Below are 16,605 nucleotides of genomic sequence, written 5' to 3'. Positions count from 1 at the left end.
CTCTATTCATCAGTACTTTGGTGGGTTGGAGACTGAGACTCATCCATAGTGGGTGAGTTGTCTGTTGCTTCTCTGAACAAAGGAGAGCAAAAAAGGAGGAAAGAGGAGAGAGGAAATGTTAAAGAAAAGAAGTGACACAGACATTGTTAYGAGCTTATTAATCCAGTGGAGAAACAAGTTAATGAATCATCTTTAGAAAAAGTTAGTGACACAAAAACATGTTGGGGAGAGCTGTCAATCTGTTGAGTCGTGCTGGGTGGGCACAGCTGCTCCTGCAGTGGGGGAGTCTGTGTGGTACATCTTGTGGCAGAGTGTGTCCACTCCTGTGTGTACACACATACACCTTGGGTGCTATGCTCTGGCACAAAACAAATGCTGATTTGTCACCAGTTCTTTTTGCACTGGCTGCTGTTGCAGGGCCTAAACTATAAATCCAGGTAACTTTACTTTCACCAGCTGAGGATTTGGCTTGATGTATTTTTCTTGTGAGAGACGGTGCAGGACTTATACTGAATGGAAAAATAAGAAAAGCTGGGATTATCCAAACAGATGTTTCAGCTGGCTGCTCAYCAGTTTTCATTCTGATCATCATCGAGATATTTAGAAGAATTAGGATTGGGATGGAGACTGAGACTAAGATTTGAGTCTAGATTCAAACCCTTAATAGCAGGAATTTCAGTGCATGGTGAAGGTAGGTATCATTTTGCCTATTTTGCTATCCCTTGACCTTTTGTGAAATGGGACCAGGAACATTCTCCTGATCTAAAGCTGGAGGCACGTGCAAAGAATGTGTTCAGGTGGATATCAAATGTGTGAATTTAAAATCCAGATATGCCTAAGGGGTTATGGTTATGGCTCTCCTCATCTCCAATTTAAAGTGCAGTCACAAGCAGTGCTGGAGTAAAACCAGAGGTCAAACCTGGTCATAGGTGACCAGGATAATTAAAGAGTGGGGGATTTTCCAGTGGCTGCACAGCCAAATGTTTTCAAAGTTATTAGTCCCAATTCATGACTCAGGGTATCAGATCTGTGTTCCTATTCAAAGGACTAGGGTATTTTGAGGACTGTAGTGTCAGRTCTAGCTGATCTCACCAAAATCTCATCCCACAATCTGGGATGTGCTGAGTTAGATGGGATCTGGAAATGACCTTTATTTTTATGTGGCAGAACAGAATTACAGGCCATTGCTAGAGAATACCCAYGGGAGCTTGCAAAAAGCTGTTTGTTTACTCCTGGAACTCCCTGCCTTGCAAAGAACCCAATTACTGTATTTACGTGAGTAATGGCTACCTGTGTGCAATGCCTCCCTCACACTCTGGTGATGCTTTACCACCTTTACATTAGTGGTAGCTGAAAGAAGATGCACTTAAAGTCATGCAGACACATTGCTGGGGAAAAGGGGGCAGAAAAATGAGGTTGCTGCACACACAGGCATGGCATGCACTGAACCTTGCCTTTGCAACAAGGTCTTGGTGTCATGTGTGATGGCTGCTAAAAAGGAAACATCAGCTATTTCAACATACGAAGACTGCAGGAAGGAGAGTGTCCAAGCAGGAGGARCCTGCAAGGCTTCTTTCCCTGTRGATCTGACACTGCTCAGAGCAGTGSTGCRGGGTGCATGGCTCAGCCATGTCYTGRTCAGCCTAAATCAGAGCTCTRTCACYACRAGAGCACAGTGAAATGCTCCARGTGGATGTAGGCTRTGGASCACYTGGAAAACATTCSCCATAGCTGTGCTCTCCCTTTGTGTGTGGGGAGCTTTTTCTACCAGCACTGTGTGAGGTGGATGCTCTAAGCTGACCCCACGGACACTCACCCAGTCTGCCATGTGAGAATGTGGTGGGGACTGCCCGGTGGCGTGGCTGCGAGCTCGCTCGAYGGCGTGGAACTCCTCTGGCTGTGAGGTAAGGCAGCTGGAAAACAACCAAGGGTGGAGAAAAACAATTGCTGAGGTGAGAACACAAAGGTCAGGGTGGCTCAGAAGCATCAGCTGGTCAGACTAGCAGAAACATGTCTGGCTATGAACAAAAGGCTGGGACAGACCTCGCCCYGTTCCTGGGTGACTGTGCCCGAATGTGGCACAGGATCACCAGCCTCTGCTGACACTGCTGCATGTCACGGGCTGGAGCCAGCATCAGCTCTGCAGAAATGCTCAGCCTCCAGCTGGATCCAGCCACCCAGACTCTCCTGATCCTGCCTAGGACACTTCTCCCAGCACGGATGCTTCGTTTTGCTGCTGCCTGGACTCCTGAACTGGAGTTGCTCAGTCTGCCAGACTCAGTCTCCTGYTTCCAGGGATGGTGGGAAATGCTTTGTGTCCCTAGGAGCCAGGGCTGGCAGTGGTGAGAATCTGAACAAATACACTGTTCATGTGCAAAGGAGGAAGACARCTTTGAAGATTTCAAAAGCTACAACTTCCTTTCACTCTACATTTGTGAAAAAGGTTTGGCTTTGTTGACAGTCSTATTAGGGACCAACAAAAGGCTTGGCTTACTTGAATGAAGACAGAAGCAAGCTGGACTAAAAAGGGGCAGTGGTTCTTGGCAGTGGGGGAATTTCCCTGGTGAGGGTCCAGCAAATAAATCCACCAGACCAATCTTTCCTCCCTCTCAACCACATWCAACATTGACCCTCTGAATTTAATACATGCCTAGAAGTCTGACCCTCTTTGAAGGATAATGTGCAGCCCAATAGACCTACCAGCTTGAACTGATCAGCTGAAATCAGGGAGGCTTCTACCTGGCACCCCTCCCTCTGCTGTGAAATTCTTTAGCTGCTGCCAAATGACACTTAAAGCGAAACCCAATTTTAATCTACTCCCTTGAGCTGACAGCTCCTGAGGTCAGTATCCTCCCATGGATGTGATTGGGAACAGACTCTGAACACAAAACCAATCGATCCTGCCAACTGGTCAGGCCATGCTGTGATTTCTGAGCATACTTGTGCTGCACAGGTACCACATTTAGGTTTAAAGACCCATCTGTGTGGAGGAATGGACTGACAGGGATTTTTAAGTGTTCTCACCCCAACCCCACAATTTTCCTGAACTGAGCTGTTTCCTAAGTTAACCAAAAGCTTTCCAGTGTTCAAGCATTTTCTCTTGCTGCATGGAACAGAAAGGGAGGAAGACAAATTTTCATGGGGACACAGGATGGTTCTGGCAGCTCTTCAGTTGTGTCTTGGTCCACATCTGATTCTCCTGTGAGTGCTGGCATCACACATAAATCAGCATCTTCTATGGCAGCTGTTGGTGGCCCAGGAGGAGCCTGTGTCCAACTGCCTCTGACTCCACGCTGGAGTTGGCAGTGAGTGCAGGGCCCCAGAGTGGTGGTCAGCATGGACTGGACACCAYGCTGGGATGGCAGAAGGCCAGCAGCCAGTAAGGGTGGACAGTGCAGTGGTCTGCCTGGGAGGCAGTGGCAGTTGAAGCTGGAGCAATGGTGTCTCCCAGGCTGAGGCTGAAGCATGTGGCTCAAGTTTTTAGCAMGTCCTTGATCTGTCCACACTGGCTGGACAAGCAGTGACTGATGGCCAGTAAATATTTAACCTTGGACAGTTTCACAGCACATTGTGGCCTTCTCAGTGTAACGAATTTGACTGTTTTCTTACCATTTAATATTAACAGCAGAGAGGAGTGCAAAGCTCTGTGCATGACGCAAAGGCTTAATACTGCACAAACTTCAGCACTCTGAATTTCAGGTATTATCAGAAGAGTTAGTGGAGCTGCATGGGAAAACCAAATTTCAGCAGTGCACGAAGATGTAATTGCTCAAACATTTTCATGGGGGATGGAGGGGGTCAGAGGCCCCCACGTAACCTTTCTCACGCTCTTGGTGTTTCAGAGGACATATATTTTCCTAGTCTGTGCTGAACCTCTGCTTGCTTCATCATTCCCCTTGCTGTGATTATGAAYAGTGATGCTCCCTGTGGTTTCATCACCTTCAGCCCTTAGTGCCATCACCCAAAACCCAACTGCACTCTGAGGAAAGACCTGGCAATAACCAGGCTTTGGTCCCTCTCTGTCTTTTGAGCCCATCATTGAGAAGWGATGATTTCCATGGGAAAACATTCCCACTGGATGAATGTCTTGAGCGAGGCTTGCCCTACAGTGTGACACCTCCAGGCCTGGTGAGCAGTGTGTGAAGGCCAGATAGTGTGCTGTGTTCTGGCACAGCTGGGGTGTCATGCCTGGCACAGATCCCGTCTGCAGGAGGCTCCCATCCCTCCCTCCCCTCCACCCAGGCTCAGCTCTCACCTGATGTTGCTTTACACATCTGAGGCATTCTYGTGACCCGGCTGTGTGCCACAAAGGTGCTTTGAGAAGATGTGCTGTACTGGGAGCTGCTGTCCGAGGAGGTGGAGCTCGTGTGCGACAGGCGGCTGTGCTCCTTGTGGGAGGCCGTGGAGCGCTGGTACCAGAGCCGCAGCTCGTCCGACACCGCAGTCCTACCCGAGCCTTTCTCGTGGCCCTCCCTGCCCAGAGATGGAGTCCTTATGATCTGGGAGCGGGACGGGGTGAGCCTGACCGAGTCCACTTCATCCCCGTGCCAGTTCTCCTTAAACATCCCCCCTGCTGTGTAGGAGTTGGAGGTTTTGAATTGTGCTTTCACGCTGTAGTGTCCCTCCTGGTCGTTCTCYAGGCTCCGCACCACCACGGGTGTGGAGCTGCCCTCGATGTACAGGGGATATTCTTTGATCCTGTACTGGGAGGAGGGCTGGCTCTGGCTGTGCAGGTAGACACGGTGGTGTCCCGTCCCGTTCCTCGCWGCCAGGTTGGGCATACTCCCTGAATTGGATGAGACCAGGTTGCCCGCTGATTTGTGCCTTTGCCTCTGCCGTTCTCTGGCTTTTGACGGGGAATCCTCTGCCAGGGTGGAGTAGTTGGGATTCATCTGAGCAGGGTAGTAGTGCTCCGAGCTGGAATGGCTGGTGCAGGAAGAGCAGTCGTCCATGGGGTCAGAGCCGTTACTGCTACGAGTCCTTGGGGTGTAGAAATCGGGGCTCCCTGTCTCATTTTCTGAGCCGAGGAGCTTTCCTTGTGACTCCAAACTGGAGCTCCGGTGTCTAAAGTGCTGAGCTAAGCTGTGCAGTCTGGTTGGGCTGATATCTACTGACCTGCAGGCACCAGGAAAAAAAAACAGGCTGTAAATCAACAGGTTGAATCATTCCCCCTCCYTGCCTGCACACACAGCCAGCAAAGGAATCTGGGGGCACTGAAAACCTGAACCCCTCCAGCACTGCTTGGGGCTGCTGCYTGCAATGCAATCTGCTTCCCTGCTGCAGAGCTTGGGGTCATTAGTCCTGTTCCTCTCCAGCTCCTTGGTGATGACATTCAGTCTGCAGCACCATGAGGGACATAAACCCCTGCCCAACCCAGTTTCTCTGTGGCATGGCACCCTGGGAAAAGCCCAGTCTGAAAGGTAAAGCCTGGGAACCTCCAGCCCTGGCTTTGCTGGCTCATCTCTCTCAAGGCAAACCGGTTTGGATCAGCACTGTCCCTGTGCTACCAAGTTCACCTCGTGCCACCCTGCAAATCCCAAATCCTCACAGGCCACAAATGTGGTGAAATGCCCTTACAAGTGGTCCATGAAAGTCCTGCACAGATACAATCTACCTGGTGAGAGATGGGCAAACTCTCCATATGAGCCCTGAATGTTGTGATTTCTCCACAGGTCATGGAAAGAGTCCCCCCCTGTCAAGCAGCTTGGTGTTACTGGGGCCCAGCCACGGGTAACACTTGTAGGACTCTCAGTGGATGACAGCCCTTCAGGCAACTACCCCAAATCACAGTTTACAAGGCTTGATTCATGGCCAAGTCTGGGAGGTCTCTATTCACCCCTGCTGTTTGAAGAGCTCCACCCACTCATTCAAGGAGCAGAAACACATCTACGTGATGGATGGCTATGGCCGGGGCGTGYAGCTCATGAATGAGCTACAGACTGAGTAGTGGTTGTTTCAAACACCCAAATGGCCCCTACCCAGTCAAGGCCACTTCTTGAGCCCTGTGCCAGGCTCATTTCTCATACACTGGCTCCAGCGTTAACATTGTGCCACTGAAAGGGTATCCTCAGCCAACAGTTTGTAAYAAACTGAACCCAGGGCTTTAATGCCTTGTATCATCTGTGCCTGAGGCTGGTGTGTTGGCATGGCTCTTGATTTATTCTGACTAAATGATGGCAGCACTTCCCCTTARGGCAGGACACCGACCAGAACACAGTTCTGGCACAGCTCTGCTCCCTGCAGTGTCCGTGGAGTTTGCCACAAAACCAAAACGGCAACGAAGCTGAACAGTTTGTAAAAATCCTGCTGAAAATTGCAGTCAAGTTCAGCCCCACACATCAAACCACCTCCATTACACACTTTATCTCTTTCCTCTGTCAACCTTGGGCTAARTTCCACTGTCACCTGGGTCCCTGGCTGGATTGCTTTATACAAGCTCTTGATCTCCACGTAACATCACACACGTGCAAACCTTTTATCCACGAGGGAAAATTAACACTATTCAGCATTTTGTATCAGACAGGAAGCAACATGTTCTCTCCAGCTGGATCCATGGAGGAATTTACTGCAGAATTTTGCAGTAGCATCACATGTGTTYTAAAAGTGGCTTGCAGAGCCTATAAATGGTCCCTGAGATCAGAGGTCCCAGCAGAAGAAAAACTTGATCGCTTCAAGAGAGGGATGAGGAACAGGATCGTRTTTATCTGAAGGGATTTCAGGATGTCAGTTCAGGAGAGATTCTCTACTGGCATGAGTACATGAGCCTCTTATGTGAACAGGACTGGTTTGTGTCCTTTCCTGAACTGGGAATTAATTCATCCCCTSAGGGAAGGATAAAGCAAGGAAAATTTATTTCAGGGTGAGCAAGATGAGGCTGGAGCTGGGAAGACTTACCTTGTGGAGTGGACGTAGTGCGGACTGCGTACCCGTAGATCCGGYGTCGACGGCATGCTGGACTGGGAATTCCAGTGGGGAAGGCTCCGGATGGGGCTGTTCTGCAGCGAGCTGCTCCCTCCGGCCTCGGCACAGCTCCCGGTGCTGGGGAACCGCTTGTGACTGCTGTGGAGGAAACACCCTGCTTCAGCGCTCCCACAGGAATTTGGGGAAGTGGCTCCCACGCATCTTTCCAGATCACAGGCACGTGCCTGGGATCTTGTGGGGGTGAGTGGGAGTTGGGTCAGCTGCTGCTCTGAGCTTGTGTCCYGGGGCTTCTGCTTCTACAGTGCCAGAGGTCAAGGCCAAGCCCTGCCAAAGCCCTCAGAACATCCACCATCCTTCCCTTCTACATGTTTTGTAGAATAACTGAGATACCAAACAGCAATCATGTGGCTGTAGCCTACTTTTATGATGTGCCAATTGGCCAAAACACTTAAAAGTCCCCTTTTAGTAAGGAACRGCTGTGTAAATTTTGAAAGGGCTCCGACCTGTCCCTCCTGAAAGCAGGGAATGTCTCTGTGGTGGAGCCTCAAGAGAGCTGGCTCACCTGGAATGGCTGTGYGAGGAGCGTTTCTTGACCTTCTCATAGGGCTCATCCAGGGATGACTCGCTCCACATCTTGGGTTTGATGGGGGACTTGTCGTAGTCATTGCGGTGGAAATGCATCTGGCGCAGCCCTTCCAGCGACTGCGGCGGGGGYGGCCGGTTGTGCAGCGGCGGCCGGGGTGGGAGCCCTTTGTGTGGGGACTGCAGAGGGGAGATTGTGCTGGTGACCTGAGAGTCCTCTGTGAAGAGAAGAAGGGAGAGAGGTGATGGTTGTGTGACTTGTGCAATGGCAGCACAACCCCAAGAGGCACCACCAGAGCTTGCTTCCCTACCCCACTCCCCTTGCTCAGGGGCAACCTGAAGACCTGACTTTCTGAAGTGCACCAGCTGACATTCCCATTTTGGGAGAGAATGGCCAGCAAGACTGTGTGATGCATTAAAACAACTGAAAATTAAGAGATAATAAGGGGACATTCTAGGATTGTCCTTTGAGGTAATTCAGAGCAGTAACCACAGCAATACTCACTGCTCCAGACCTGATGTCTGACTACACGATAGAGACAGGGGAAACCAAGTGTTTTTGCTCCTGGGATGGAGCATGTCCTGAGTGGACAATTACACAGAACAGTAATTCTATTCTGAGTGTCAATCAGGAGTTCACACATCCCTCCATGCTCTCTAGAACATATAGCARCCAACATACCATCCTCGAGAACAAGGGCATCTGAGAGGGAGCTGTCTTCACTGGCAATGTTTCCTTCTGAAGAGAAGAAAATACAAAGATGGTCAGATGGTACCAAGAATTGCAGTGACTGATTGCTGAACTGCACCACAACCTTTGTCCACTAAGTCTTAGCCTTAAGCAGTCACCCACGTCTTCCTCCTCACAGAGCAAGAGGCAAAATTCCTATGAACAACTGACTCAGCCCACTCTCAGCCTGGGAGGGCAGAGCTGCAGGTCAGGTCTCTCAGTAGCAGGCTGCCTTTCAAGGAGCTGCTAACTCTTTTCCATAACTGGGGATTAAGACTGAGTCACAACAGAGAACTGAGAGCCTCAGAGGATGCAAAATGGCACAGTGCCATTAGTGAGATTTGCATCTTGGCCCTTAAGGACTCTGGGTTTGATCCACCTTCTTAAAATGATCATCCTGTYGCTAACTAAAGGTTCACACTAAATACCAGTTCTGTGGAACTCAAGGAAATGTTTTCTGAGCATCTTCTGCTGCAGCAGGAAAAGCTCTCAGGTCCTTGGCACGCACATGTTTGGGCTGCCTCCCCCAGCCTGTGTCYTCATGGYTGTTATCCCTGACTGCAGWGCAATTTGGTACCCAAGTCACAAAYACAGCAGCTCTAATCTCAGTTCCTGCCACAAAGGCAGAGAAAAGCTCTGCAAGTCAAAGGGAAAGGGGAAAATCCACAAGGGAGGAAGAACTACAGCAGAAAGTTAATGGATTTCATGAAAAACCAATCAACAACCCAGTAAACCATAAAGTGCCCTGAGTATTACATTGTAAAAAAAAAAAAAAAAAAAAAAAAAAAAAAAAAAAAAAAAAAAAAAAAAAAAGAGAAAAAGAAAAGAAATATTTGAACACAGCAGTGACACTGCTCCCACTTTGATTTTACAGATGCCTTTCAGCTAGGGAGCTCACCTCAATCTGCTAACATTAATTACATTTGTACTGCACTGCTCTGGAGGAGACGCCAAGAGAGCGATTTCACAGGTGAATAAARGAGTCACAGCCTGCTCTCCTGACACCCTGATCATCCACGGCACCACACAGCTTTGCTGCTGTGAGCCAGCACATCCCTAATGCACAGCACCCTCTGACAGCACCCCTGGGGTCCTCCAGGCAGCACAGRGAAGAGGAAGGAGGGGAAACCTGCACCTCAGGGCAAGAATTTTGCCCCCTGTCCTCCACAGACCCCCTGTAACACTGTGGGCACTAAGTCCTACTCACCATCAATGATCAGGGAGGCTCTCTGGGTYGGCTTCTTCCCAGATTTGATGCGATACTCGTTGATGGCGTTCTCGATCTCCTGCAGTTTCTTCAGGGCGTTCAGGTAGGATGTCTTCCTCTGCTTCTTCAGCTTTTTGCTGACGTTCGGGTCGCTCGCCAGGCGCCGCGCAGCCTCCGTGATCTGGGACTGAATGGCAAATTCCCTCTCCAGCCGCTCCAGCTCTGCCTCCTGGTGAAAGGCAGGGGGATTCTGGTTACCACCAAACTCTCCAAGCCCAGCTACAGGGAAGCTCTTCTGAACCTGTCTGGTGGCCTCCAACTAAGGCTTCCCTTCACCAAAGCATCCTCAGTCATGCTGCTGCCCTCATCTCACCCTCACCTGCTCACACAAGTGCCTGGAAGCACAGCTGTTGGAAGGGATGATCCATACAAGGGGGACATGTGTGCTCCAGTCCTAACTCTGWTGTGCTGTTTGACTTTTCATGAAGTTCAATATGGCTGGGTTCAAAGGTRCTCAGGTGCTGACACATTCATCCTTTTACACCCATCCATAGGTCACATATGCCTCCCACCTGCTCTTCTCTRTGTTTCCTATCTCCCTATTTAAGTCCCATTTGATATCACTGCTATGTATTGATGCAAAGCTACAGSTTTAACCTTCTTGACAGGTTTGCTTGGCACCCACCAAACACTTTGGGGTAAAACAGGRCAAAGATGGACTAGTTCCTCCCTAGTGTATGGCTGTCAAAATCCAGGGGTGGGTATGAGCTGAAGTGATTATGGGCTGCTGCAACTGATGGCACTAGAAAATTGTCTCCTCAAGTTCCCAGCCAGGAGGGTGATCTCAGAGCCAGCAGTGTGTAACAGCGAGCTCTCTGTATGCCAGGAAGAACCAGTGCCCCCAGTGTTAGCCCTTGCAGGGTCTCAGCTGAGTTTTTAAATGCAACCAAGGTGTGTCCTGGAAGCTACCTATCCATTTCTGGTTATCCTCCRAAGTCAAGGGATTTAGGCCAATTTATGCCAATGCATAAGCTGAGACAGAGCTTCCCAGTSTCCACCAGGACCACAAGCTGTGAGCTTCAAAGWGCYTTGCTAATCTGCAATYGATCTGGCTACCTCCCCCAGCTCARTGGAATTAGTCTGCTAGAAAGAGTACACTGCAAACTAGAGAAAAAAATGACAAGTTTTTCTGCTTTTAGTGAACGGTGAGACACCCGTACATTCATGGAGATTCCCGTTACGCAAATTCAAATCCTCCCTTTGTTCACCAGCAGTGTAGGAGCTGATGCTGTGGGATTTAATCAGACTGAAGTCATTCTCTGAAGTTTTTATTCTGGGCTTCTTGCTTAAAAAATATACCTTTGCTATCAGTGGTGAGTCAGCATTGCCTTAAAACTATAATTATAATTTCTCTCACTCAAGTCTGAGCCCACCCTATGTCTTTGTAACAGATCCCTTTTATCTTTGAAGRCTTCATAAGCTCTTTTAGTGCCAGACTTATTAGAAGTGAACTCAAGATCATGGAATTTTAAGGCCTGGAACCTGGTTCRTCATTTTATGGTAAAAACCTTCCCAGAGTTAGGAATTACAAACCAGGTAAAGGTGATTACCAAGAAAAAAACCAGGACCCTTCCCTGTAAGTCTTGCTCTGACAAACATCTTGCTAAAGGCATGGTGAKTTTGTTGTGAGCTGCCATTTCAGACCTTCACAGATTCAGTTCTAAATAATTCAGTACATCCTAAGACTAATATATTATTTTTCTTCCTGTCCACAATTGTCTATTTTCCTGCAGTGGGACCCCTATAAATAAAGCCCTAGGCAATGAGAGCTATCATCTGCCTTCAGATGGAAATGCCTTGCTTCAGGTCCTTGTCATAATTGGTAATTTCAGTCCTGGCTTTACGTGGCTGAGGGATTATTTCACCTTTTGTTTTGAATTGATTTTCCAGTGTTTGCACTTGCTGAAAAGTGCACAAAAACCATCGCTTGCCTCTCTAAACGCTTTCAAACTGGCAGCCAAACACAGCTCAACATCATTCTTCAAGAACAGAAATTTATGGTTTTCAACACACCATTAAAATTTGACAGACGAAGGGAAAGCTAGAGGAAAGCTGAGTCAGCGTGTTTGGATTGCTGGTGCCAAAAGGCAGAGTGCCTGCACTGGGGAGGAGCTGCTTTACCTTCCTGCTCTCCCCACCTAACCTTGCCACTTGGAGTGAGGAGATTCCTCACCCGCTGGCCCCAAAAGCTGCCCTGTAGCAATAGGAGCCGGGGAAACTGGAGATCAGATTATAACTGAGCAGCCAACAGACTGCAGGGGTTTTAGGAGTAATTCAGCTAAGACATGCTTCCCTTTGAAAAGCTTAATTAAATGTGCTAGTTCATGAATATTTGACTGCGGTGGAATTCCTCTCCCAGGCTCCATTGAGAACAAAACTAAAGAGCTCCAGCTGTTTATTTTTTCAGCAGAAGGAAAATGCCAACAAAACGACAAACAGTTAATTCCCTGGCTGAACTGAGCCTTAAACCACACAGTCACACCAGCTTCAGTCTCTCCTCCTACAAAAATAAAAAGGAAACTCAAGACTGGAATATACACAAGTGTCTTGAGACAAATGTGCCTCCACAGACAATAGTTGTTCTGTGAATCCRGTCCCGCCTTACAGCTGCTGCAGCCCTGTTTTCACAGCCACGGTTCAGGGCACTGACCCAGCACATTGTGGGAGCAAGCAAGGGAACAAACACTCCCTGGCAAACTTAAAAAAATGTAACTCCAGCTCCCCATAGGTACGGATGAAGGCTCTTTTGTTTAAGGACTGGGGAGCAAAATGCTTTTATCTCACCATGGCAGGGCTGAGATGGATAATGGTGATGCTTTTCYCCCTGGTTGGAGGGGGCCTGAATTTGGATTGCCACTGGAATGGAAAGCAAGCGGCTTTTTGCAAAAACAAGACAGGCAGAAACAGGCTCAGATGGCTTGAGGGGCTCCTGATATGCTCCCTGCTCACACAAATCACTGCACTTTGCTACCAGAGCACTTGCACTGCCATGGTGCAGTTGGTCATCCAGCTATTACTGTTACCTCTAGCAAAGTCAGCGCTGAATCTCAAGCATTTCACCTTACTCCCAGTCTGAAGTAAAGTCACAACTCTCTCACTGCTTCCCCATTCTGATGGATATTAAAAAAAAACCCAAATAAATGGGCACTGTGACTAAATACAGTAATTTAAAGCAAAAACAACCATAGGACCGATGGTTCTTCCTGTGTGATGCTCAGTGGACATATTAGAGAGCTGAGATGGGGACACAGGYCTGGAAAGGAAGGGCACAGCCTCACCTCTCCCTTAGGAAGGATTTTCTGCTCATCCAGTTTAAAGGCAGTTCCTATTCTTCTCCTTACAATAGGTGGCTCCTCCCCAGGATCCAGGGGGTATTCTCGTGGCAGCTTTCCTGTGAGCTCCTGTAAGCAGAAAATGCTGTTAGTGCTCTGAAAAAACCTCACAGCAGAGCAAAGCACAACAGCGCTCTTGTGTGACCCTAAAATGACAGGCTTTCATTAACATCATATCCAGTTCGGCCAGCTGATAAACACACAAAAGAGCACCCAGCCCTGCAAACTCAGAACCTGACACTGAGGGTGGGGTTTCTCTAACCTGTGCATGAATACAGATCTTTGTGGCCTGCCCTGGGCAGGTCTGTAAGTGGTGCCCAACCCAAGGGCGTCAGGGCCTGAGGCCGAGCAGGCTGCAGCACACAAACTTTCATCTCTGCTGCAGGGTGAGCAGGAACCAAGAGCTCCAGTCTGCTGAGCTACTTCTGAGARGGGTGAGCAGAGCGAGAGCCTCCCTGCAGGATGCAGGTCTGCTGAGTCAGAAAGCCGCAAGGGCAACAGCCAAGCAGGTTATGATCTGCACAGAAAAACATTCCCACCTGATTCATGATGTGTCTGAGAGGAATGCAGTGGAAATGGCCACTAAAAGCAGTGCCTGGTACCTCATTACCTGTMTGATAACACTTCATGTATTAGAGTGCCTTCCAAACCCCACTGATGTCATGGGCAGCTTTGCAGCAATTATTAGCTGATATGCTGTCAGACTGATGGCGTTACCTACAAAGATTTGTTCAAAATCTGAAGCAAACGCTGCAGAATTGCAGAATATGCAGAACACAAAAAGCAGCAAGCACCACTACCGATGTTAATACTGTGGTACTTTTCCCCYGGACTACTCAATACAGGCACACATATCTGAAGGCATTGTATTGAAGGCATTGAACAGAAGAAGGCAGGAGCCTGACTACCAGCACAGCCCCAACTCCTTGTACTCAARTCTCCCCATGCAGGACAAAAAGCTTTTGTGTTCCTTAGCATCAGCCTTGAGAGGATCCAGCTGGCAGAGTAACCTAAATCATCTGAATCCCAAAGAACAGCAGCTGACCTTAATGCGAGTGTGGGTGCACAGCCCAGTCCCTGCTTGCTCTGGCCTCCCCCCCACTCCCTAATGGAGATTTTTCTTTCTACTCTTTTCAGGTCACTAGGAAACAAGGATCTGGCCTTTTCAAATCTTCTCTTTATGCAATTCYCAGCAAAAGGGGTTTGCAGCAGAGSTCTGTGTCAATTTGCACAGCCCCCTATTGCGAGAGAGTCCCCCTACTGCAATGTGAGTCCCACTCTGCATCGCCCTTTCAGCCCTGTGGGGTTATTTCAGTTTTTCTTTTAAAATGTCTTCCTTCTACTGAGATGTGGCTCTAAGCACTGCAGTGAAACACAGATTCCTGTATCCTATCCCGAAGGTAACAGGGATATTTTCTTTATAACTCCTAATGTAATATGAAGCAGAGCAGTGGGAAAGAGTTAATCTTCTGTAAAATCTGTAAAGATCAGAGCAGAACAAAATGAATGTGGCCTACCATGCTGCCTCCACACAGTAAAAAGTATTCAAAGGCACGATCATGAAACGGAATCTAAATTAATAAGTAACTGGAGTAGTGATGGCCCGAAGTAACCTGATGCCAGTATTATGAATGGTTCTGGCCATGATTTCTTAATTATGCCCCCACTTTTAACCCTTTTTTATCTSCTGGTTTGCCACCTTCCCCGTCTATTTTGGTCATTCCCATGCCGAAGCAGAAAGGAAGAAGGGCAGCCTGAGAGGAAGCTTTCAACTACCAGCTGCTGATGGATGAGTTGTAGGGTTGCAAGATGGGGTCAGATTCCAAGTGTCCACTAACTGTCTCTCTCAAATCCCCTATGGAAAGCATGAAACACTTTCTACCACCTCTTAGGGTGCTGACAGATGGGCTCTAGGCAGYCTTGCTGCAGCACATTAAGGAGTTATTGCTCCTTATCCCCAGCTCCATGCCCCACTGGAAGCTCTTGCATCCTGGCTGCTCCTGATGTGCCTGAGGCTGCMCCAAAAAGAGGGCTGGAGTTAGAGGGAAGCACTGGGCTGTGAGTTCCTGCAGCTGTGGCACAGGCACATCTTCCCCTGCATCCGGTGCTGCTGCAAGGATTAGTCATCGGCAGTCAGGCAGGGTTAGCTCAGGGTAGTAAATTCCTCCGGGCCAAATAGAGCCTCCAGACCCTGACTGTCAGCCCCTGAAGAGCTGTGATTTCTTCCTGTGGATGATCTCAGCTTAATGGATTTAGAGATTGGATCTGATCCTGTGACCTTTTTCAACACAAGTTGTTTGCTGAAATCAACCAGGACTTCTCAGGTGGGAAGGGACTGCTCCCATGGAATAAAGAATGGGAAGAGGGGCRGCAGAGATTTCTGCTGACATTCTTTGTTGAGAGGTATTTTCCCCAACTTGCCSTTTTTGGCATTAAAACTATACATTAATTGAAACAAAGTGCAATGAGACCTAAATCAGTGATCCATTTCTCCTACTTTTGCCAAAAGCACACATACACAACAAATATTAAGCAACAACTAGAAGATCTCCGTGCCACTGTCTGCAGCCACCTTCCTGTTGCATTACACATCACCATTTATTGTTAAATTCAGATACTGAGGCCTGGTAACCATGGGAGGATTGCTGAATGACCCGAGTATGCTGCTGCTAATCACACACAGCTGCAGCAGGCTGTGATTTCCCCAAACATTAAATTGATCTCTAAATGGCCTCCTATGTGCACCAAAATGAACTGGCAGGTGAGTGGAAGGTTATGAGTTCCTGAGCTGTCCTGCATGTCCTGGGATGACCATAGTGTTTCCTCTTTGCAACGTCTGCCACCACGCCGGCATCCCTTTCCAGCAGTGCCAGAGCTGACTGGATGAAGACAATCTACATGGAGCAGATGAGATCTTGTGTGCTGTATTGAAGAAGGAAAGCACTTGAAACCAAGTCTGCTCCAAGAAGGGAGTGTGCCAACCTGAGGGTTTTTTTTTTGCTAATGGAGTCAAAAGTATTTGAGAAGTGATGACCAGCACACAGGACAGCCTTCCTGTGACATTTAGGTGGCAGAATATTCTCATCAAATTAATAAGAAGCCTGGCTGAATGTAACTTATTAAACACTATATCAAACATGCAGACATAGGTGCTGAGTACCCTCCTAGCCCCAAGCCAACTGGGCATCTGGGGATCTGACGTGTGGTTTCCTTCTCTGGGGAGGAAATGTCCTGGATGTCGCAATCTGGAGTTGAAACATCTGGATCTTCCTGARGCTGTCGCACAATGGGTTTTGTAAGAGGTGACTGTGGAAGGAATCTCACCTCCTGACCCCACCCCACCTCCAAACAAGGAGCATGCTATAACAAAGCAAGTAACRAAGTGTTCCAGGTTATAAAATGTCCATTGCCTACCGCTTCCCGCAGGCACAGTTTCTTTAGCTCKTCCAAGCGCTGGCGCAGTGTCTCTTCCAAAGCTTCTTGCCTGGACTTCAGYGCAGCCAGCATGTCTTTCTTGGCAGACTGAGAACTGTCTGACTCTTGGGAACCTGTCAATAAACAATGATTTCACTAGGCCAGCTGACAGCAGAATACACATCTGGAGTGCCTGTAATTTTAACAGAGCCTGGATGAAGTCCTTCCAAAAAGAAATCGGAGTATGACATGAAGCAGGTGTTACCCAGTCATGTTTGTTTACAGCAAATCCTTAATGTTGTTTAAGCTAACAGTCAGAGATTGGACAGTAGARCACACAAAGACATTTGTAATCATTA

The 16,605-nt window shown here is 48.4% G+C and overlaps 1 protein-coding gene across 7 annotated transcripts in view; it reads right to left on the bottom strand.

Annotated features, from left to right (window-relative positions):
- The window catches only part of FRMD4A (FERM domain containing 4A), a 271,255-nt gene that overhangs the window by 5,363 nt on the left and 249,287 nt on the right, over positions 1-16,605 (bottom strand). For 5 of the 7 annotated variants that reach the window (XM_057366444.1, XM_057366441.1, XM_057366440.1 and 2 more), the window contains exons 15-22: positions 16,247-16,380; positions 12,779-12,901; positions 9,441-9,669; positions 8,186-8,242; positions 7,484-7,721; positions 6,895-7,059; positions 4,256-5,115; positions 1,817-1,913 (exon numbers count right to left, since the gene is read on the bottom strand). In XM_057366444.1, coding sequence (XP_057222427.1) covers positions 1,817-1,913; positions 4,256-5,115; positions 6,895-7,059; positions 7,484-7,721; positions 8,186-8,242; positions 9,441-9,669; positions 12,779-12,901; positions 16,247-16,380 — 1,903 coding nt within the window. Of the gene's footprint in view, positions 73-1,816; positions 1,914-4,255; positions 5,116-6,894; positions 7,060-7,483; positions 7,722-8,185; positions 8,243-9,440; positions 9,670-12,778; positions 12,902-16,246; positions 16,381-16,605 lie in introns of all 7 variants that reach the window. The other 2 variants (XM_057366442.1, XM_057366439.1) reach the window with 1 other exon arrangement.

This window comes from Malurus melanocephalus, unplaced genomic scaffold, assembly GCF_030028575.1.
Source record: "Malurus melanocephalus ecotype Western Australia unplaced genomic scaffold, MMel_1.1 scaffold_65, whole genome shotgun sequence".
Taxonomy (NCBI): Eukaryota; Metazoa; Chordata; class Aves; order Passeriformes; family Maluridae; genus Malurus; species Malurus melanocephalus.
Note: the sequence above shows the minus strand (reverse complement) of the source record. Positions and strands in the feature narration are given on the sequence as shown.